Here is a 22,641-nt window from a genome sequence, read left to right as displayed (position 1 = left end):
AACTAAAATCCTTAATCATGCAACATAATCAAGCTTCGATCTCATGCATATTTAAGACATATTTAAAAGCAATAAATAACTTAAAGCAAGCATAAGATAAATGTGATCTAGTATGGCCCGACTTCATCTTGAAGCTTCAACTTCAAAGTCCGTCTTGAAAATCTCCTTGGGAGGCGCCATTTTCTTCAAATAGGATAAGCTATAATTAAACTAATTACAACTATTTGATGGTACGCAGACCATATTTGAATTGAAAAACAAATTTGGTGCTTTAGACCAAATTACATTCAAATTAATGGTACGCAGACCATATTTTCTATCCTATTTGGGCCATACTAGTCACTTCATAACCTGCAAAACAGTACATATACAATATATACCATTCACCCATTCATTATCATGAATGACCCACATAGGTGGTTAGTAAAACACGTTATGCATCATATAAATATTTGCAGCAATTAATCAAGGGCACCAATAATCTACCAATTATTCAGTCCTTATTAATTCAAATCAAGTTGTTTAACCTTAAAGGATTTGTAGACCTAATCAAGTGTTTATGACTAAAATTGCTCCCACTTAAACCAATAAATTCACATGCTTTACTAATTTTAAACATAAAAATGTATTTCTATTCTAACCGGAAACATACAAATTTAATTAAAATTTAAAGCTCATATAAATTTATAATTGAATCCATTTATTTAATTTATTTCAGTAGAATTTAAATTAATTCAAGGTTTTTAATTTTATTAAAATAATTAGAATAAATTAAAATTTATAATAATTATAATATTCAAAATTAAAATCCAAGAAAACAATTTAAATTATTAATTTTAAATTAATGAAAATTACTCGAACTGAAAATCTCAAATTAAAATTTAAAACGATTTAATCGTAAGACAAGGTACGCACATCACCACGCAATGCACAGCCATAGGCCACACGCACACGCAGCCATCACTGGCCACGATGCGCGCAGCCTCTGTGTTGTGTCGCGTCTGTTGCTGCTCACCCTCGCAAAGCACCGCTCGCTGGCGCGAGGCAGCGCGCGCTGTGGCGCAGCTCGCTTGCCTTGCCCCTCGCCCACCCCCATCGCATAGCACACACGGCCAGCTCCTTTGCTTCGCGCGCGCGCTACGCTTTGTTGCTCGCTGCATTCGTACCGCACGGGCGACGAGCTCCCTTGCTCGTCGTCGCGTGCCCGCACTATACAATACCCCTTAAGGGTAACACGTAGCTTCCATTGCTTTGTGCGTGCAACATTCATGAGCGTTTTCATAAAATTTAAAATTTTAATTTAAAATTAATGACAAATTAATAAATCATATTAATTTCATTATTTTAGGGCGAAAAATCGAAAATTTATTAATCAATTAATTTCCGATTAACATGGATTCAAATCTAGGTAATAAAAATTTAAAATTTAACATAAATTAACAATTTTTATGGTGGATTTTAATCATGGATACCTAATTAAATTATTAATTAATTATGAAAATAAAATCAATTCTAAATTATTCGAATTTCAACAAATTAATCATAATTACAAATTAGGTTGTATAATTAACAAGTCTAGGCATTCATAATTGTTAAACATATACTGTAGGTCAATCAAAAACTCAAGATTTATCAACAAGAATCGCAAATATTCAATTTAACATCTTAAATTTACAAACTTTTGCGTTCGAAAAACTAAAACCTCCGAAAAGTCATAGTTAGGCTTCGAATTTGGGAATTCTGGGTTCGCCCGAAAAATACTAATTTTGTCAAAATTTTAGAATGCCTTTTACATGCGGAATTGACACAAAAATCACTCAATTTGGATGAGTAACGAAAAAACTGCCGAAAAACTGCGTACATATAATTAAATAAACGCAATTTGCAATTAATTACGAAAATTAATCACCCCTTTAATTCTTTGCAAATTTGTAAAATTTAACCATGTTCATGCAATTTAGATTATGAAAATAATAAGAGGCTCGTGATACCACTGTTAGGTTATGATACATATGAATAAACATAAATCATGCGGAAAAACCATAAAGCCAGGAAACATATTATTTACACATAATCATTTAGCATAATTTAGACGCATACACTTTGTAGCGTGCCCTCCCTAGCTGCGCCCGAACCGAACAAGAACAAGTCTTTAGGACTCCAAGTGTCGTCCCTCCGTAGATAGTCCACAGCACGTCCGGATCCGCCTTAAGCTTGACCAACTAGAATCGCCCTTAAGGTTACTTAGGATTTTCGGCTATTTGGGTTGCAAGTGTTTGGCTGATTTTTGCTTAAAAATCTTACCTTTGAATACTTCAAAATCATCTGTTAAATATGTGACCCTAGGCCCTTATTTATAGAGTTTATGGAAAGGAATTATAATCCTACTAGGATATGGATTTATTAATTAGAATCCTATTAGAACTCTAAATAATAAATTTAATCTTTTAGGATTAGGATTTAATCAATGCACGATAGGATTAGGATTCGTTACGAACACGAGCACACACACACGCATGCACGCCCGCACGCAGGCCTTGCGGCCCACGCCGAGCGCACAGCGCATGCGGCCTCGCAGCCCATCAGCTTCGTGCGCGCCCGCCAATGCTTGGCTGGGCCTGGTCGAGCACTTGGCGTGTGGCTTGCTGGGCGTTGGCCTAGCCTCGTGCTGGGCCTTCGTCTAACAAGCCTCGTCCGATGCTAATTCGTACGATACGCTTTCCGATTAAATTCCCGAATCCGGAATTTATTTCCGATACGAACAATATTTAATATTTCCGATTCCGGAATTAATTTCCGTTTCGAACAAATATTTAATATTTCCGTTTCAGGAATTATTTCCGATTCCGATAATATTTCCGATTCTGACCATATTTCCGTTTCCGACAATATTTCCGATTCCGGCAATATTTCCATTTCCATTAATATTTTCCGATACGTACCATGTTTCCGTTTCCGGCAACATCTACGACTTGGATAATATTTATATTTCCGATACGATCCATATTTCCGTTTCCGGAAATATCATCGTTTCCGAAGTATTCATTTCTTGCCTTTGACGATCTCAGCTCCCACTGAAACCACGATCCGTCGATTCCGAATATCCATAGGTGGAGTATTTAATTCCATTAAATACTTGATCCGTTTACGTACTATTTGTGTGACCTTACGGGTTCAGTCAAGAGTAAGCTGTGGATTAATATAATTAATTCCACTTGAACTGAAGCGGCCTCTAGCTAGGCATTCAGCTCACTTGATCTCACTGAATTATTAACTTGTTAATTAATACTGAACCGCATTTATTAGACTTAACATTTAATGCATACTTGGACCAAGGGCATTATTTCCTTCAGCTAGTGGACTTAGGTTTATTTTTGATAAGGTGATACGACTTAAACCTGTCAGCGGCCGAGAGAGAAACAAAGGATATGGAGCCTGGCAACGAAATAGAGGGACTGTGGGAGAGTAACGGCTTAACGGGCCTGCTGAGAGTCTGTTAGGAAAAAAGAGAAACAAACATTTAGGGTTTCATTTAACTCCTTACTTTTATATTTTATATTTTACTTTTTGTTTTAAAAAAACGGGTAAACGGATCTGGATCCGGGTAATTACTTAGGATCCGATCCAGATCCATTTTTAAAACCAAGGATCCAGATCCTACCCGGATCCGTCGGGTCCAAAAATTAAGGATCCATATCCGCTGAAAATGGATCAGGATCCACGGATCCGGGTCGGGTCCATTACCCACTGCCATCCCTAATTGTGATACAGGTAGCACAAAAGATTAACTCGATCAAGGGCTAAAATTTAGAGTTACTTTGTAGATCAGCTGGTAAGATATCAACAGCTCATTCTTCTAAATCTTTGGCATTTGGGTCGATTTTTAACAAATCAACCACCTTCAAATTCAGAGTGACTTTATTTATTTTATTTATTTATTTATTTTTAATACGGAGTGGTAATTGATCCTATCTTCATCATCAGAGAAGTCCCCATATTTAATATTTGGTCTTAAGTAATTAAGCTTCAGGACCACCATGGCCATCATAGACACCCACATAAGTAGCAGAAGGACACTACAAGAAAAGTAGGTTTGGGCGACGAGTTAATAATATATGGGCGACAAAATATATGGTTGTAGCCCAAAACAGAATAAAAGGCAACGGTGTATAATTTCGTTGCTGTCTAATTTGTTGCGACAAGAAGATTTTCGGTAGCCCAAAACCGTTTTTGGGCGACAATACAATGATCTGTTGTCCAAAAATATGTTTTGTTCCACGAAATATTTTTTGTTGTTGTTTACCATATTTGTGCAACCAACTATTTCCATGTCGTTGCCCATTATAAGTTAATAACCCAGCCCAAAATCAATCTCTCGTTGCCCTTAACAACTACAAAAAAGGCGGAAAAACAAAAACCCGCATATTATTTTCCCACTACTCCATGAACTGAGTAACCACTCCTCCCTGTCTTCCCCTCTCGCTCTTCCTCTTGCAGACATGAATCCTCCATTTATTCTCCAAGAAAATTACCAAGTGAATTACGAATTCCTTCTTTTCGGTTAATTTGAAGATAAATTGCAGCGCTCAAACCCCAATTTAATTAAATTTTCTAATTTTTTTTGAAAAACATATTACATGGTGGGAGGTTGGGAATTCGACAGCGAGGTCAAGAGAATCGGGCACCGCTCTTCTTCGAGGTTTTTCTCTCCTTCCCATGTCTTTTCTTTTTATTTTCGCACTCTGCATATCAATCACCATAATTGTTGTTTGATTTGTTTGATTGAATTTTCAATTTTTGTTGAATTTCCTATAATTTATGTTTATTGGGTTGAATTTGTTGGTTTTGATTTGTATTTTCTGTGCTAATGTCCCACGATGGAAATCCAGACATTTTAGTTCATAAGTTGCAATGTTTGTTTGGTGATGTTATTATAGTTTAGTTAAGTTTTTTGCTTCTTTTCTGCAACAATAACCACAGAACAATACAATCATCTTTCTTTCTTTTTTCTTCAATCAATGGGAAATTTAATTTATAAGACAACCAACTGGAATAACTAAAAATAGGATGAATACAAAGGCTAAATTTCAAGAGATGCAGAAACTAATCGAGTCTCAAAAGGGGTGAGACCTGGTAGTAATCTACATAATGTCAGCAGAAACCCTTTTCTAAAATTGTTTTAACATTTAAGATGGGAAAATAGTGAACTTTGCGAACCTCATAATGAAGTGATGCATTCGTGATCGGGTTGATCCCTATGTGGCTATGTGACACTACATTGGAAATTCATACCTCCCTGTGCATGAACAAATATGACAAAATCAAAAGAGTACAAGTTGAGGTAGAATCTACCTCTGCTGATAAATTTTGCCAGTAGATGAGAAAAGAAAGGGTTACCAACAGGAGCATCCCACTTTCATAAGCTAAGGATTTTAGTTTGTGATTAATTGTGAGGGCTGTCATGGCAAAACTTATAGATCCTGCCCCTGTAATGAAATGAAATTGAGTTGGTTCACAGTGCAGCATATGATCCTGCACAAAAAGAAAAGGAAAAAAGTTAAATGTAGAATTTAAGGGTATATGTGTGTCATTTTTCGGCCTTTTTTTTAACTTCTCTTTCTAAATTGTTCTTTGTAAGGAACCTTGAATAAAATCAAAAGGCTACGACACTGGTTTTTGTGTTGTTATCTTCAGTCTGACGGATTAATAGCAGTAATGTAACTAGTTTTTTTTCCTTCTTTCGTTGTATATACTCTCAGTACATCAGAAGAATAAAAAACAAAGTAGAAATTTGATGTTAATACTTATGCAATGCACCATACCAACACTCCTACGCTGAAAGTGTATGCAAGAAGAAACAAGAAAAAGCAGCTAGCAGTAGAGGACAAATATGCACTTAAACTCAGAGTGAAAACAGAAGACAGAAACTCACAGTTGAATGTTTTTCTTCTTTGTATTTCACTTACACTACACTCAAGCATAAATTCCTTCAGTCATACCTTCCGTCACTTACACTTGCATCCACTAGTAGAAAAAACCCCTGTTGCAGCCCCCTTGTTGCAGCGTACATGTATAAATACGCTTCAACAACCAGTCGGTCAACGCGGGTCAAACCCTTTAAAGGGTTATCGCAGCGTACATTTTAGTTGTTCGCAGCAAATGTGTTTGTTGCAGCGTACAAAATAAAAGCCCGCAGCAACAACCCGACTTTGTTGCAGCGTACATGTTATTGCCCGCTGCAACAAGTCCGCGTTTCAAAAAAATTTACTTTCCTATGCAACAAACCGCGCTCAAACGAGCGGGCTCAAACGTACGTTGTTCTTTCTCTGCTCCAAGATTTTTCCCTTAAACAAATATCCAAACAAACCGTCGAACTCAGCCGTCGAACTCAGCCCTGCGTCGCCGTCGAACTCAGCCCTACGTCGCCGTCGAACCCAAGCGTTGCTCAGCCCTGCGTCGCTGTCTTCGCCGGTGTGTGGTGTTCTAGCCTCATCTCCCCCATCCCGTTCAATTCTCGCGCGGCCTGTCACTGAAAGGTTATATTCTTGGTCGGCCGGGGGTTCAGCATTTCCCCGTCGCGTCGTGGTTCCGGTGGTTGCTCGGCGTCGTGGTTCCGGTGGTTTTGCTATGGTGTGTTCAATTTTTATTTTCGTTTTTTATTTTCGTTTTCAGATTAGGGTTCAATTTTAGTTTTTGATTTTCGTTTTGATTATTGTTTTTGATTTTCGTTTTTGATTTTCGTTTTGATTTTCGTTTTGATTTTCGTTTTTGATTTTTGTTTTGATTTTCGTTTTGATTTTCGTTTTGATTTTCGTTTAAGGGAAAAAGCTCTGAGCTTCTTAGTGTAATCCTTTTCTCTATCCTTCAATTTAATTACCATTATGTTTTATTATTAGGTTTAATTTAGGGTATTCCTAATATGATCGATTTCTGCTTCTATTTTTATAAATTTGCTTCAATTCATCATGTTGAATCGCATGTTTGACGCTCTAATTAAGCTAAAATCCATCTTGCTAATAATTTATGGTCTGTAAATATGACTATATTGGTTATTTGGGGATTACCCTTGAACATTTGTTTGCAATAGATGTTAGATGACCCTTTTTCTTGTTTTTTTTTTTTGGGATTAACCTAGAATTTTGTTTGTTTTGTCATAAACTATGCTCATTATGCAACATTAATCTGGAGACAAATGGGTTTTGTGAATACCAATTAGCTCACATTAGCTTTCGTTGTGTTTTCAATTGCATTCCGTTACTCTGTAGATTAATTGGTGTCAAGCTTCAAGCTTATGAAGTGATTTTTTAGCAGAAAACCTAAGGAATGTCATTGTGTAATTTTACGGTGTTGGTTGGTTGATTTCTTGTGGGTTTTTTGTACTTGTTCTACAATTGATTTGACGTTTTTAGGTTCCAAAGGCTCAGGTTTTTGAGAGGTTTGAGCTTGGGAATGGATATTTGGAGAATAATTTATGAGAGATTAAGAAAACAACAATCACCCTTCTAGCACGGTTCTGTGGTGAATAATAGGGTGAAAGGAGGCAGGTGCCATGTGTTATTTTATTCTTCTAGCCTTTGTTTTCAGGAAATAAACCACCAGGAGTTCAGGTCTAATCTCAGGCCTTAAGGAACATTTTGATATGTCGGTGATCAATGTATTTTACTCCGTACTTGTTACCTTTTTGTAATGTTCTTCGTAGGATATCTGTGTTTTTCTGTAATGTTCTTCGTGATAGCAGTTGTTCTCATAGAGTGATAAATACTGATAAAGATGCGAGTGTCCAGTTTCTTGCTTTATTCAGCATATCAGCTTCCTCTCCAACTTTTTTTCTTGTTCATACAAAAAGGGATAGCAGAAGTGAAATTGTATATGCATGCTCATTTGGCTGGTTTCTTGAATCAACACATTGCTGTATGTTGATGCAGGTCCAAGACGAGCTTGTTTCTTCCATTAAAGATGCAGCGGAAGGACTTTTTCACCTAAAACGTGCCCGGCTGTTACGTGAAGTTGATTCAGCTGTGCAGGACTCTATATATTCCCATAAAGACGCTGCGGTCGAGCTTATAAATCCAGCAAAGTTGGGTGGTTCCCAACTTCCGTGCGAAGACTTAGAGGTAGAACCATTAGATTCTACTAATGTTGAGGCAGAAATATTGGGAGACCCAAGTTATTTTATTGGATCAAAATGTAGATTCCGCCACACCGATGGGCGTTGGTATAATGGTCAAATTGTTCAGTTGGATGGTTCTTCTTCCGCCAGAGTTTCTTTCCTCAATCCAACGTCAGAGAAGATGATGGTGAGTTCCTTGTAATCTAAAGCTGGCCCCTGTTGTTATACTCCCCACCACCACAACATTATAGTTACTCAATACTTTGTAGGTCTGTATTTGTTGTTTTGTACTTGCTTGTCTTATTATAGCTATATATAGGTAATGGCAGAGTATTTAAATAAGATGCCTTGTAGGAGGTGCTGTCATTCTTTGGCAAGATGGTTTTTATCTGTTTGTTCTTCCTCGAAGTGGAAGGAAACCCTATCTGTGGTTTGAAACTTAAAGTAGTATTATTGTTCTGCTTTAGCAAAATGTAGACCCCTGAGTTCAAGCTAGTGGGGATAGGGCAGAAGCAATGTCATTATCATTCGAGTGACAGATCGAAGGAGACTGATCATAAGGTTAGAAGTTGTTCACTCTTCTCTTTTCATGCTATTTGACATCTTGTAGCTTCATTTTTGTAACATCTTTAAAGATTTATTATTATAGACTCTACGAAGGCTTGCTCAGAACTGTGAGGCAGCAAGGAAAAGCCGGTTGAGGAAAAAAGTAAGACATCTAATTTTGTTTCTTGCATGTACTTTGGTGTTGGTTAATTATTTAATTTGTTTTCTCATTTAATTAATTAATGGAATTAGCTGAAGAAGGATTCCATGTGGGGAAAAAATAAGTCATAAAGCTAATATGAAAATCGGCTAAGTTTCTACTTGTTTTTATTTTTTGGTCTTTAACATGCTCTTGTATTATCTTTCTTTTTCTTTCCCTCCCTTTTTCTTTTTTGGAAATAGGCATAGGTTGTTCTTGGATTTGGGTGGAAATAGGCATATGATTAGTTGTAACTTTCCAAGACTCAATCCAATCTATTTATGTACATTTGAGACTTGTTTGGCTATATAGGTCATATTTAGGCTAAAATGACATTTTCGCTCCCAACTTTGAACTAATGAACCTAAGAACTCATTTCAAACTTACTACATGATTTATATGATTAGCTTTAACTTTCCAAGACTCAATCCAATCTATTTATGCACATTTGAGACTTGTTTGGCCATTATAGGTCATAATTAGGCTAAAATGACATTTTTCGCTCCCAACTTTGAACTAACGAACCTAATGACTCATTTTATTCTTATTACATGATTAATATGCATAATATTAACTTTATAAAACTCATTCTAATCTATGTATGCACATTTGAGACTTTGGTCGTTATAGGTCATAGTTAGGCTAAAATAAGTCATTTTCGCTCCCAATTCATAACTAGATAACCTAAGGATTCATTTCAAACTTATTACATGATTAATATGATTAGTTTTAAATTTCCAACACTCGTTCCAATCTATCTCTGCACATTCGAGACTTCTTTTTCCGTTATAGGTCATATATAGGCTAAAATGTCACTAACGAACCTAAGGACTCATTTTAAACTTACTAAATGTTTTATATGCTTAGTTTTGACTTTCTAGAACTCATTCCAATCCATTTACGCATATTTAAGGCTCATTGTGTCGTTATAGGTCATATTTAGGCTAAAGTGCCATTTTCGCTCCCAACTTTGAACTTAAGAACCTAATGACTCATTTTAAACTTATTATATGATTAATATGTTTAGTTTTAAGTTTCTAAGACTTATTCTAATCTGTTTATGCACATTTAATGCTTGTTTGATAGTTATAGGTCATATTTAGGCTAAAATGAGGCATTTTCGCTCCTAACTTTAAAATAAAGAACCTAAGCACTCATTTTAAACTTAATACATGTTTAATATGCATAATTTTAACTTTATAAGACTCGTTCCAATCTATTTATGCACCTTTAAGGCTCATTAGGTCGTTGTAGGTCATATTTAGGCTAAAATGACATTTTCGCTCCCAACTTTGAACTTAAGAACCTAATGACTCATTTTAAACTTATTATATGATTAATATGCTTAGTTTTAAGTTTCTAAGACTTATTCTAATTTGTTTATGCACATTTAATGCTTGTTTGATAGTTATAGGTCATATTTAGGCTAAAATGAGGCATTTTCGCTCCTAACTTTGAACTAAAGAACCTAAGGACTCATTTTAAACTTATTACATGATTAATATGCTTAGTTTTAAGTTTCTAAGACTTATTCTAATCTATTTATGCACATTTAATGTTTGTTTTATCGTTATAGGTCATATTTAGGCTAAAATGAGGCATTTGCGCTCCTAACTTTGAACTAAAGAACCTAAGGACTCATTTTAAACTTATTACATGATTAATATGCTTAGTTTTAAGTTTCTAAGACTTATTCTAACTACTTATACACATTTAAGGCTTGTTTGGTCGTTATCGGACATATTTAGGCTAAAATAACATTTTCGCTCCAAACTTTGAACTAAAGAACCTAAGGACTCATTTTAAACTTACTAAATGTTTTATATTCTTAGTTTTGACTTTCTAGAACTCATTCCAATCCATTTATGCATATTTAAGGCTCATTGTGTAGTTATAGGTCATATTTAGGCTAAAGTGCCATTTTCGCTCCCAACTTTGAACTTAAGAACCTAATGACTCATTTTAAACTTATTATATGATTAATATGCTTAGTTTTAAGTTTCTAAGACTTATTCTAATCTGTTTATGCACATTTAATGCTTGTTTGATAGTTATAGGTCATATTTAGGCTAAAATGAGGCATTTTCGCTCCTAACTTTAAAATAAAGAACCTAAGCACTCATTTTAAACTTAATACATGTTTAATATGCATAATTATAACTTTATAAGACTCGTTCCAATCTATTTATGCACCTTTAAGGCTCATTAGGTCGTTGTAGGTCATATTTAGGCTAAAATGACATTTTCGCTCCCAACTATGAACCAAAGAACCTAAGGACTCATTTTAAACTTACTAAATGTTTTATATGCTTAGTTTTGACTTTCTAGAACTCATTCCAATCCATTTACGCATATTTAAGGCTCATTGTGTCGTTATAGGTCATATTTAGGCTAAAGTGCCATTTTCGCTCCCAACTTTGAACTTAAGAACCTAATGACTCATTTTAAACTTATTATATGATTAATATGTTTAGTTTTAAGTTTCTAAGACTTATTCTAATCTGTTTATGCACATTTAATGCTTGTTTGATAGTTATAGGTCATATTTAGGCTAAAATGAGGCATTTTCGCTCATAACTTTAAAATAAAGAACATAAGCACTCATTTTTAACTTAATACATGTTTAATATGCATAATTATAACTTTATAAGACTCGTTCCAATCTATTTATGCACCTTTAAGGCTCATTAGGTCGTTGTAGGTCATATTTAGGCTAAAATGACATTTTCGCTCCCAACTATGAACCAAAGAACCTAAGGACTCATTTTAAACTTACTAAATGTTTTATATGCTTATTTTTAACTTTCTAGTACTCATTCCAATCCATTTATGCACATTTAAGGCTCATTGTGTCGTTATAGGTCATATTTAGGCTAAAATGACATTTTCGCTCCCAACTTTGAACTTAAGAACCTAATGACTCATTTTAAACTTATTATATGATAAATATGCTTAGTTTAAGTTTCTAAGACTTATTCTAATATGTTTATGCACATTTAATGCTTGTTTGATAGTTATAGGTCATATTTAGGCTAAAATGAGGCATTTTCGCTCCTAACTTTAAAATAAAGAACCTAAGCACGCATTTTAAACTTAATACATGTTTAATATGCATAATTTTAACTTTATAAGACTCGTTCCATTCCATTTATGCATATTTAAGGCTCATTGTGTCGTTTTAGGTCATATTTAGGCTAAAATGACATTTTCGCTCCCAACTTTGAACTTAAGAACCTAAGGACTCATTTTTAAATTATTATATGATTAATAAGCTTAGTTTTGAGTTTCTAGCACTTATTCTAATCTACTTATACCCATTTAATGCTTGTTTGATCGTTATAGGTCATATCTAGGCTAAAATAAGGCATTTTCGCTCCCAACTTTAAAATAAAGAACCTAAGGACTCATTTAAAACTTATTACATGTTTAATATGCATAATTTTAACGATCTAAGACTCGTTCCAATCTATTTATGCACCTATAGACTCATTGGGTCGTTATAGGTCATATTTAGGCTAAAATGACATTTTCGCTCCCAACTTTGAACTAAAGAACCTAAGGACTCATTTTAGACTATTAGGACATTGTCATTAGTTTCTTGAATGTTAAAATGTGATATTTAATTTGTATTTAATCTAATGTTTAATTTAAATTTCTGTTTTTGTAAAGGTCTACACTCCGAGGATTGCGCCTTATGCGAGGAATTTGATGTGGTTCGTGAGCAATGGGCTAAGTTTTTTACCAACAAGTATTTATTATTGGCTTTAGCGCGCTTGATCGAGTTGGTTTAGTTGTTATAGAATAAATTTTATATTAAAATGTATGTTTATGTTGAAATTGGAACATATATTTAAATGTAATATGTGCACTTTGGTTTTGGGATATATAGTATACAAAACTCCAGTTGTTGTTTTTATATTTGTTATACAGGTTGCGTTATTCTATTATTGTTTTGACAGGTTTCTATATTTAGTGCAAGGCACTCTAGGTATCCCTAAACAAAATTAGAATTTTCCCGCCAAAAGTGCTTTTTTGCAGCGTACATATATGTTGTACGCTGCAACAAGGGAAAAAAATTTCGCAAAAATTCAGACTTGTTGCAGCGTACAAATAAATGTACGCTGCAAAAAATTGAGTAATTCAGACTTGTTGCAGCGTACAAATAAATGTACGCTGCAAAAAGTTGGGTCTGTTGCAGCGGGCTTTTATATGTACGCTGCAACAAGTCCAAAATTTTGCCAATTTTTTGGCACTTGTTGCAGCGTACATCTAAAAGCCCGCTGCAACAAATCACTTTTTGCAGCGAACATGTACGCTGCAACAAGTTCAGACTTGTTGCAGGCCCCCCAGTTGCAGCATACGATGTACGCTGCAACAGGGGTCTAAAAGCCCGCTGCAATAAGGGTTTTTTCTACTAGTGATCGGTGCTGGATTTTCTTCTGTTTTCTTGATATTTCTCAAGCATAAATGCCTTCAATCATACTCGAGAGTCCATACTAGAATACATCACTAAAGGATGAATGCCTTCAATCATACCCTAGCCGTTGTCTCACTACTACTCATCTTCTCTCCCTTCACTAATTCTACAAACCGCCAACCTATCAAAGATCTCAATCCATGGTTTGTTCTTTTTACTTCGTTTTTTTTTTTGTAATTGCATGATCCGTAGACATTGCATATATTATTTTTTGGGTGAAACTGGTAGCTCAAGCCAATCTCATGGTTAAATATTGAGTAAATTACCCTAATTTTCATTATAATTTGATTGATAAGAGGTATTTTATTTGCTATTTCTAATCGTCTATCAATTTCTTTATTTTATCAATGTTTTATTTCCATATCTGATGCTTTGTGCGTATTTGTATCAAACCTATCTCAAAGTGATCTAAGAAAGTTTAATATCTAGAGGAGGAGATTGTCCTCACTTTTGTCGCTGCAGCAAGTAAGGTTCTTCAAGTCGCTCTTTTACTTAATGGTCTGAAACTGATATATAACCCTTTCCATTTGCCTGATTCTTTATAGCTGAAATTTTATGAATTTTAATGCTAAATACTTGTAAGGCTTCCTCATTGCTCATAACCTCTTTGATCTTTGCGCATAAGTAATCTAAGGCTAAAGTGGCAGTAATGAGACTTCATTGCTATATTCAAAGTTGATACATCTCAGAACTTTGGGGTCAAATCATATGTTGAAAATCTATTAAAAAAAATCCATATTGTATTGCTTCCCACTAGAATGGTCTGACTGACAGATTTTCAATTCTAAAATGTGATGCAGAGATTGGAAATCCACTTCCATGCAGAAACAACAGTAAATCATCTCTGAGACCCTTATTCTTTTAAGCCTATAAAGTGCATACATCTAGCGTACTAAGTAGTTTATGTTTGTGGTTGCAGATTTAAAACTTTCATTTATTTGCTCTGAGTTGAGGCCTAAGAGCATCGGTGTTTATACAGGTAAACGAGCTGTATTTTCATTCTGTTTACACTGCAAACTGATTACAATTTACGACTATTTGAGAGGCTAATTCTCTCTTTTTCTAGGAAACGAAAGAGCCATACTTCTAATTGTTCTTAATTGTAGCTCATATGATAGGTTGATAACAACTTCCGTGTGCATCTGTTTTAGCATTGCTTGTTTCATTAGACAAATTTTTGCAAGTTGTGATCTTGTTTTATTTTATCTATGAGTGTCTATACAACGAGTATATGACATGTTTACTTCAGAAACTTATGCATGACATGTGCTTGTATTTAAAAAAAAAGGTTTAGATTTTAGACTCATTCTATCATTCATATTAGCCTGGGGGGAACATGGAGTAAGATTAACGAAGGCTTTATTACTGATGAGATATGCAATAGTAGTGTTTAAGAGATATGCAATAGTAGTGTTTAAGAGAGATGCAATAGTCAGTCTAACATATGATGACAATTATCCTCGGCTTTTTACCTGATATAAACTTGTAATTAGTTTCCTAGTTCACTTATTCAAAATTCATCTTGGGTTTTAGTCTTGGTATAGTTCGTTTACCTGGCATCGTGTTGATTTACTGAGTGTTTCCTTAAGCATTAAAATACATTTGATCACTTTAGATATCTGATCAAGGGGAAAACTAGGTCGTTAGTAGTCTCTCCTAATCAAACAAAAACCTAAACTAATCACTAAACACAAGTAAAGCGATAAGTAAGGGTCGAAATCCACAAGGACTAAGGTGCACTAGATTATGCTAATCGAACAACAAGCTAGGTCGAAACGAGTTGGAAAGTCAACTAACCACCTAAAACTAAATCAACTAAACTAACTACCAAATACAAACGAGGTTAGGGAATGGGGATCAAACGACAACCGATCATGATACAAGCATAAGAGGACCGAAACTAGGGACGATAATGCATAAACACTACATGAATGAAATGTTGGTTCAATTATGGACTCCAATCATCTCCCGAGGCGAATCCTTTCTTAGGATGACAAAATGCGGACTCACATCCTACACTCTATCACTCTTAGGTAAATTAAACTTCAACCAACAAATAGTCAACACAAAGTCACAATCCCTTGATTTTCCAAGGCCGACTACCCCGATTTCAATGCTACACACAAGTGATCAATTCATATGCAACAAAGCTTGAGTACATTCAAACATGGAATAATTTAATCATGCAAAATCTATAATTTCGAACTCAAATCCCCAAATCAATCATGGTTGAGTTTTCACCCAAACCCTAACCAACAACACTACTCCATAAACATAAAAATAGGAAATTTAATGAAATTAACAACTAAAAACATGATTCTAAACATTAATAACAACTAATCTAAACATGAATCATTAAACTAAACCAAAACAATTAAACTAATTAAAACGATAAATAAAACAATAAATAAAGAAATAAATGAGGAGAGAGAGTAAGAAATTTCTCATTGATTAATAGTGGAAATCTTGAACAAAATTGCCACACTTGAATTCAAAACCCCCAATTTTCATTGATTATTTCTCACTTTATCTCTCTAAAAGATAAACTAAACTAAACTAAAACCCTAAAAATGTTCTAACTATTTACATGGTTAAGAAGTTGGTTCCTAAATTCTATTTATACTACTCTAACTAAAAGAAAGAAAGGATGAAAAAAGAAAAAGAAAAAGAAAAAGAAATTGTAAAACTTAAAAAAAGGGATTAAAAGTAAGGAGAAAGAATTAAAAGAAGATTAAAAGAAAAGGAAAATAAAATAAAAAGGAATCTAAAGAAACATAAGAATCAAAATGCCCAAAGCAAACCAACTCAGCCCCTGCACTTCGTCTTCTCCTTTGTCCCTTTCTTCGTTGCTTCAATTGGAAGCAGCTTCTGGTGCTCCCTCCTCCATCTTCTTCAATCATCATCGTCCATCATTATCAATCATCAATCCTCAATTGTTCCTCGCCGTTCGATCATCTCACGCATCATCATCATCACTCATCACGCATCGATCATCACCGTCCATTGTCAATTCAATCGCAGCCATAGAATTTCATTAATCCGTACTAGAACTTGAGCGCTCAAATGTTCGGTCGAACATAAGGGAGGTTCGGCCGAACCTCAGACTTGGAGGAACTCTAAATTTTCGGTTCGGTCGAACTCCGTTACGGATTCGGTCGAACCCGAATTGTTCTATTTTTGCTCTGCTTTTTGCTTTGTTTTGGATGATTTGCTGTGCCATTTTCATGGCTGATTTATGTTGTTGGTGGACAAAGATGATGACACTGATGTTGGTGTTGCGGTGACTGAGAGATGGTGGTGAGTGGAATGATATGGGTTGTTGGTCATGGGCTGTTGCTATGCTATGGTGCTGTTTTGGTTAGGCTCGTGGTTGAGAGATGGTGGAGTTGGGGAGGTGTGGTGGCTTCTGATGTGGTGTAGGATAGAAGAGAGGGTGGTGTAGGATAAGGAGGATGTGAAGCTCTTTGCTTTGTTGCTCTCAAAGTCAAGTTTTACTTTTCTTGACAAAGTAACGCAATGCAATTGATTTGAACTTGTACCCCGGACACTCCGAACAACATACACCTACAAAATTAAAATTAAAAACGAGGGGAGAACGAAATAATATAAAATAAAATACGAGTAACTAGAAATAGAAATAAAAATAGAAATAAATTATTAAAAATAACTACTTAAACTATAAAATTATCAAAACCAATAAAACAAACAAAATACGAAATTAATAATTAAAAACAAAGAAAAATCACTAATTACGCTAATTAAGCTACAAAATATAAAATAAAATAAATAAAGGCTAAAAATGATAAAATTAGATAAATATATAATAAAATAACCTAGAAAAACACCTAAGAACTACCCCTAAGAGTGACATAAATGTCACTCATCAATATCAGGATGAATATTTTTGAGTGTTTCCTTTAGCATTAAAATGCATATGATCACTATTCTTTCTATATGAACCAATGCCTATAACGTTCTGTTAGTGAGTTCGAACTTGGTAATTTTTAAAGATCTTACTTAATCTTACATCTTAATAAAATAGGTCTTGGTGATAATGTCTACTACAATTATTCCAATCACGAATTACCTGTCATATGCAAATTTTATCTTTCATTAATTAATGATTGTATATTATTGTATGTTTCTTGCATCATTAAAGAATATGTTTTAGTGAAATAAGTGTTTTGTAATTTAACCTTTAGCTTAATGTAAAAAGGGAATCTTAATGCTTCAAGGTTTGGGTCTATAGAATGTATACAATTTTATTTTTATAAATGAATGATGTTCTTTACATCCTTGAGTGTTTTATAAATTAATGACGAATTTTAGGTTTTAATTACATATAAGGTACATTGTTTTCTCCTTGTAGCGTTTATATGAGCATTATTGCTTGTGTGTCTACATACCCCTTATACATATAACTTTTTCTTGAATCTAATGTAACTAATAAGTTCGTTTACTTTTATTTTTTTAATATTTTTTTATTTTACTTGATTTAAAGAATGATTAGAGATCGGTCTTGGATGAATCACAATGGGATAAGTATAGACGAAAAACAACGTACAAATTAGGGGTTGATGATTTTCTACAGTTTGCTTTCAAGAAAAAAAGTAACGATACACCGTTGAAATGTCCTTGCTTGAAATGTAGATTGCTTTTAGCCCAAAATCTAAAAGACATGCAATGTCACTTACTAGTATATGGTATCGATAGTAGTTATAATCCATGGGTTAGTCACGGAGAAAACGATGAGCAATGTGATAATAGTGATGAAGCTGACATAGAGGCGACCGAGGAGAATGAGGAAACTGAAATGCCCTTTGACAACATGGCTCCATTGATTTTTGATGCAACAAATGCATGGAATTCAACTTCTTCGGTGTTGGACGATAATGAAAATACTAGTGATGATGGTTCAAGTGGGGGCAATAATGAATATCCAAAGGAGTTAATGACATTAGTGGAAGATATGAAGGCTGAGTTATATCCAGGGTGTACCACATACAAGAGATTAGAGTTCATTATCTCATTGTTACACAACAAAGTAAGCAATAAGTGGACCGATAAGTCTTTTTCAATGTTATTGAAGTCTTTGCATAGGGCTTTTAATTATGACAAGCATTTTCCTGCAAATGCTCATCAAGAAAAAAAATACACAAGAGCATTGGGGCTAGATTATGTAAAGATTGATGCTTGTGTTAACCATTGCATTTTGTATCGAAAGGAATTTGCGAATGAAGAAAAATGCCCTAAATGCCTGGCTCCTATATGGAAGGAGAAAGTCGTGCATGGCGGTGATGAATATTCAGATGATGAGGATGTGGATGTCCAAAAGGCAACTCGAGTTCCTCAATTAATCTTGCGTCATTTCCCCTTAGTTCCGAGGTTGCAAAGGATGTTTATATCTTCAAAGTTAGCAAGGCATATGCGATGGCATAAAGTTGATAATAAAGATGATGGTATAATGAGACACCCAGCAGATTTAGAAGCATGGAAGTCTTCGGACACAACATTTCCCGACTTTGCTAAAGATGCACGTAATGTACGCTTGGGTTTAGCTAGTGATGGGTTTAATCCGGGGGCTAACATGAGTAGTAGATATAGTATTTGGCCAGTGATGTTGGTTCCATATAATCTACCTCCTTGGATGTTCATGAAGAGTGATAATATGATATTATCTTTATTAATTCCCGGTCCTAAATCTCCATGAAATGATATAGATGTATTTTTGCAACCTCTAATAGACGAACTTAATGAATTATGGGAGTCTGGGGTAAAAGCCTTTGATGCCCATGCCAAGGAGACTTTTAATATGCGAGTAGTGTTGTTGTGGACTATTAATGACTTTCCCGCTTATGCTAATTTGTCTGGTTGGAGCACTAAAGGGGCTCTTGCATGCCCTAATTGTACAATCTCATTATTGAAGCATGGACACAAGTATTGCTATATGGAATATTGAAGGTGGCTACCAGAAGATCATAAATGGAGGCTTAATAAGAGGTCGTTTGGTGGGAAAGTGCAAAGGGGTCCTCCTCCCGATCATCTAACAGGGCATGATGTGATGGAACAATTAACTGGATACTCAAATGTAGAGTTTGGAAAAGATGTTAGTGGAAAACGTAAGAGAGGTGAAATATATATCGTGCATCAATGGAAAAAACTAAGTATTTTCTACCAATTGCCTTATTCGAGGCATCTCTTGGTTCGGCACAACTTTGATGTGATGCATGTGGAAAAGAATGTATGCGAAAGTATCTTAGGCACCATTCTTGATTTAACGGGAAAGAATAAGGACTCTCTAAATGCTCAATTGGACTTAGCAGACATGAAAATGCATGACAAGTTACGCGCAAAATCACTTGGGAATAATAAATGGCAAGTCCCACCGGCACCTTACAACTTGACTTTGAATGAAAAGAGAAAAATAGTAACACTTTTATCCAAATTAGCTTTCCCAGACGCTTATTCATCAAATATTTCACGGTGTGCCTCCTTGCAAGATGGAAAGGTAATGGGAATGAAAACTCATTATCATCATGTTTTCATGCAAGATTTACTTATGCCGGCATTCAAAGGTGTCTTAGATGAGAATGTTCTAGAGCCTTTACAAGAGCTTAGTTTGTTTTTCAAGCAATTGTGTTCTAAAACCTTAAAGGTTGATGACCTAAAGCAAATGGAAAAAATATAGCAATCACCTTATGCAAGTTGGACGCATATTCATTCCTGCTTTTTTTGATGTGATGATACATCTTCATATACACTTGGCTACTGAAGCTAGACTAGCAGGGCCTGCACATTACCGTTGGATGTATCGCTTTGAAAGGTGAGTTTTGTTAGCTATGGTTATAGTAGAATTACATTTATAGTGTTGTTGTACTAATTATTTATTTATTAGGGTAATGCGGAAATTAAAGTCATTTATGCGGAACAAAGCTCACCCGGTATCTTCAATTGCTAACGGGTACATTGAAATGGAATGTCTAACATTTTGCTCGAGATATATGTCTAAGATTGAGACGATATTCAACCGCCCTAATCGAAATGATGACATTAGCCATTCTCAACCGTATAACTTGTCCATCATCTCTAGAACGGGCAAGCCTTTGGGGAAGACTATGAAGGAAATAATGCCCTTGGTCCAAGTATGCATTCAATGCTAAGTCTAATAAATGCGGTTCAGTATTAATTAATTATGCAAGTTAATAATTCAGTGAGATCAAGTGAGCTGAATGCCTAGTTAGAGCCCGCTTCAGTTCGAGTGGAATTAATAATATTAATCCACAGCTTACTCTTGACTTAACCCGTAGGGTCACATAAATAGTACGTTAACGGATCAAGTATTAAAGTGAATTAAATACTCTATTTATGAATATTCGGAATCGACGGATCTCGGTTCCAGTGGGAGTTGAAATCGTCAAAAGGCAAAATATGAATACTCCGAAAACGATGATATTGCCGGAAACGGAAATATAAATATTATCCAAGTCGTAGATGTTGCCGGAAACGGAAACATGGTACGTATCGGAAAATATTATTGGAAATAGAAATACTTCCGGAATCGGAAATATTGCCGGAAACGGAAATATTACCGGAATTGGAAATATTGTCGAAATCGGAAATATTAAATATTTGTTCGAAACGGAAATAAATTCCGGAATCGGAAATATTAAATATTGTTTGAATCGGAAATGAATTCTGGAATTATAAAACGAATCGGAAGCGCGACGTACGAAATAATCATCAGACGAGCTTGCTAGACGCAAGGCCCAGCACGAAGCCAGGACCACGCCTAGCAAAGCTCGCGCAGCGAGCAGCAAGGGTAGCAGTGTAATACCTCGTATTTTTATAATATTTATAAATATATTTTATTATATTTATAAAGCATTTTACGATTTATTATCATTTAAATAATATTTAAATGCATTTCTTTTAATGTATTTTAATTAATTAGAATATTTATTATTTTAATTAATTACGAAGCGAATTTAATTCTTGAGTCGGGAAATTAAATGAGTTGCAAATGATTTTTAAAGCTTCGGGTTTTAAATAAAAAGTCCAGTTCGTTTTATTAATCAAGCCCAATCCAAACAGTTTAATTTAAACCCTAAGCTAGCCCAATTCATTTAATTCTTAAGCCCAACTCAAATATCCTAAGCCTAGCCCATCAAGGGATTAGGGAGCCTATAAATAGACTCCCCCATCATTAAATGAACCCCTAAAATTTCATAAAGCCCCTTTTTGCTTTGCTTGCCCCTCACTCCATCTCTCCTCTCTCTTTTGCTCGGCACCCGCACGCCCTCAAGGCTCGTGCCCTCGTGCTGCGCCCGCACGCCCGCACGGCCCCGTGCCATCGTGCCTGCCCTCGCCCTCGCCTCCCCTCTCTCGCTCGTGCACTCGTGCACACCTGCTGCCCCTCTCTCGCTCGTGCCCTCGCGCACAACGCTGCACTTGCTGCCTCCCTCTCGCTCGTGCCCTCGCGCACAGCGCTGCACCGCTCGCCCTCTCTCTCTCGCTCGTGCCCTCGCGCACAGCGCTGCCCGCTCGCCCTCTCGCTCTCCTTCGCGCCCAATGTGCGCGCGCCCCCTCTCCTCGCTCGCGCTCGTCGCCCTTGCTGCGCACACGCACGTTTGTGTGTGTGTGTGTGTTCGTATTCGATTTCTTTTTCGCCCAATCACAATTAATTCGTGGTTGTTCCGTGCTATAGGCCGGCTTGGTATAATTCTTTTCTTCCTTACCTATTCTATTTAAACTCCGTATTTTAAATTATTATATTGATATTGTTTTGAGTAATTATAATGCTGGAACCGGTTATGAATACCGTGGTTTGAGGATTTGTGTGTTGTGATTCATTAGGGTTGTTTTAATTATTAAAGGATGAATTTTCAAATTTGTTTATTTAATAAATCATGGATTTTAATGATATTAAACTAGTGTTACTTGGATTTTCAAGTTAGGGTTTTAACCTAGACCTAATGAGTCAATTGATTAGCATAATTAGGTGATGATTTTAATTATGATAATCAATTATATTTTCAGATTTGAATAAAGCTTTAAAGTGTCGATTTTTATTGATTTTAAAGGCGGAAAAAGTATGTTTTCGTATTAGGGATTGATTTTGCAAATTGAGACGATTTTGTTATTGAAAAACGATTGAATTCTAAAGTCTGAAGGAGGTTTTAATTTTTATAAAGTTGCTGGAAATTTAATGAACATGGAAATAATTTAAGTTTCATTATTTTGATGATAGGAGGTGATTTCTAGTTGAGTGCTCGTTATTGCAAAGTGGCCCCTACGCTTAGGTATTCAAGG

The 22,641-nt window shown here is 35.3% G+C and overlaps 1 protein-coding gene and 2 long non-coding RNA genes across 3 annotated transcripts; all 3 read left to right on the top strand.

Annotated features, from left to right (window-relative positions):
* The first annotated feature begins 4,324 nt into the window (after positions 1–4,324).
* On the top strand, positions 4,325–18,246 carry LOC110775272 (uncharacterized). Its single transcript, XR_002529709.2, has 3 exons — positions 4,325–4,699; positions 14,133–14,165; positions 14,252–18,246. It is a non-coding gene; the product is annotated as an uncharacterized lncRNA (long non-coding RNA).
* Positions 6,112–12,773, top strand: LOC130472324 (uncharacterized). The gene is made up of 5 exons (XR_008932434.1): positions 6,112–6,630; positions 7,926–8,297; positions 8,578–8,671; positions 8,760–8,819; positions 12,525–12,773. It is a non-coding gene; the product is annotated as an uncharacterized lncRNA (long non-coding RNA).
* Positions 18,247–18,283: 37 nt separating the features above from the next.
* LOC130472188 (uncharacterized) lies at positions 18,284–20,020 on the top strand. Its single transcript, XM_056842681.1, has 3 exons — positions 18,284–18,992; positions 19,077–19,197; positions 19,294–20,020. Exons 1-3 carry the CDS (start codon positions 18,284–18,286, stop codon positions 20,018–20,020), a joined length of 1,557 nt encoding a protein of 518 aa, XP_056698659.1.
* The last annotated feature ends 2,621 nt before the right edge of the window (positions 20,021–22,641 follow it).

This window comes from Spinacia oleracea, chromosome 4 (genome assembly GCF_020520425.1).
Source record: "Spinacia oleracea cultivar Varoflay chromosome 4, BTI_SOV_V1, whole genome shotgun sequence".
NCBI lineage: Eukaryota > Viridiplantae > Streptophyta > Magnoliopsida > Caryophyllales > Amaranthaceae > Spinacia > Spinacia oleracea.
This window is presented reverse-complemented; position numbering and strand designations above follow the sequence as displayed.

What these genes read in the sequence shown, in the direction of transcription:
- LOC130472188 (XM_056842681.1), top strand. Translation starts at nt 18,284, where the DNA reads ATGACATTAGTGGAAGATATGAAGGCTGAGTTATATCCAGGGTGTACC. An exon ending in TCCTTGGATGTTCATGAAGA is followed by an intron (nt 18,993 to 19,076) that starts GTGATAATATGA and finishes AACCTCTAATAG; the next exon opens with ACGAACTTAATGAATTATGG. An exon ending in TTTCCCGCTTATGCTAATTT is followed by an intron (nt 19,198 to 19,293) that starts GTCTGGTTGGAG and finishes GGAATATTGAAG; the next exon opens with GTGGCTACCAGAAGATCATA.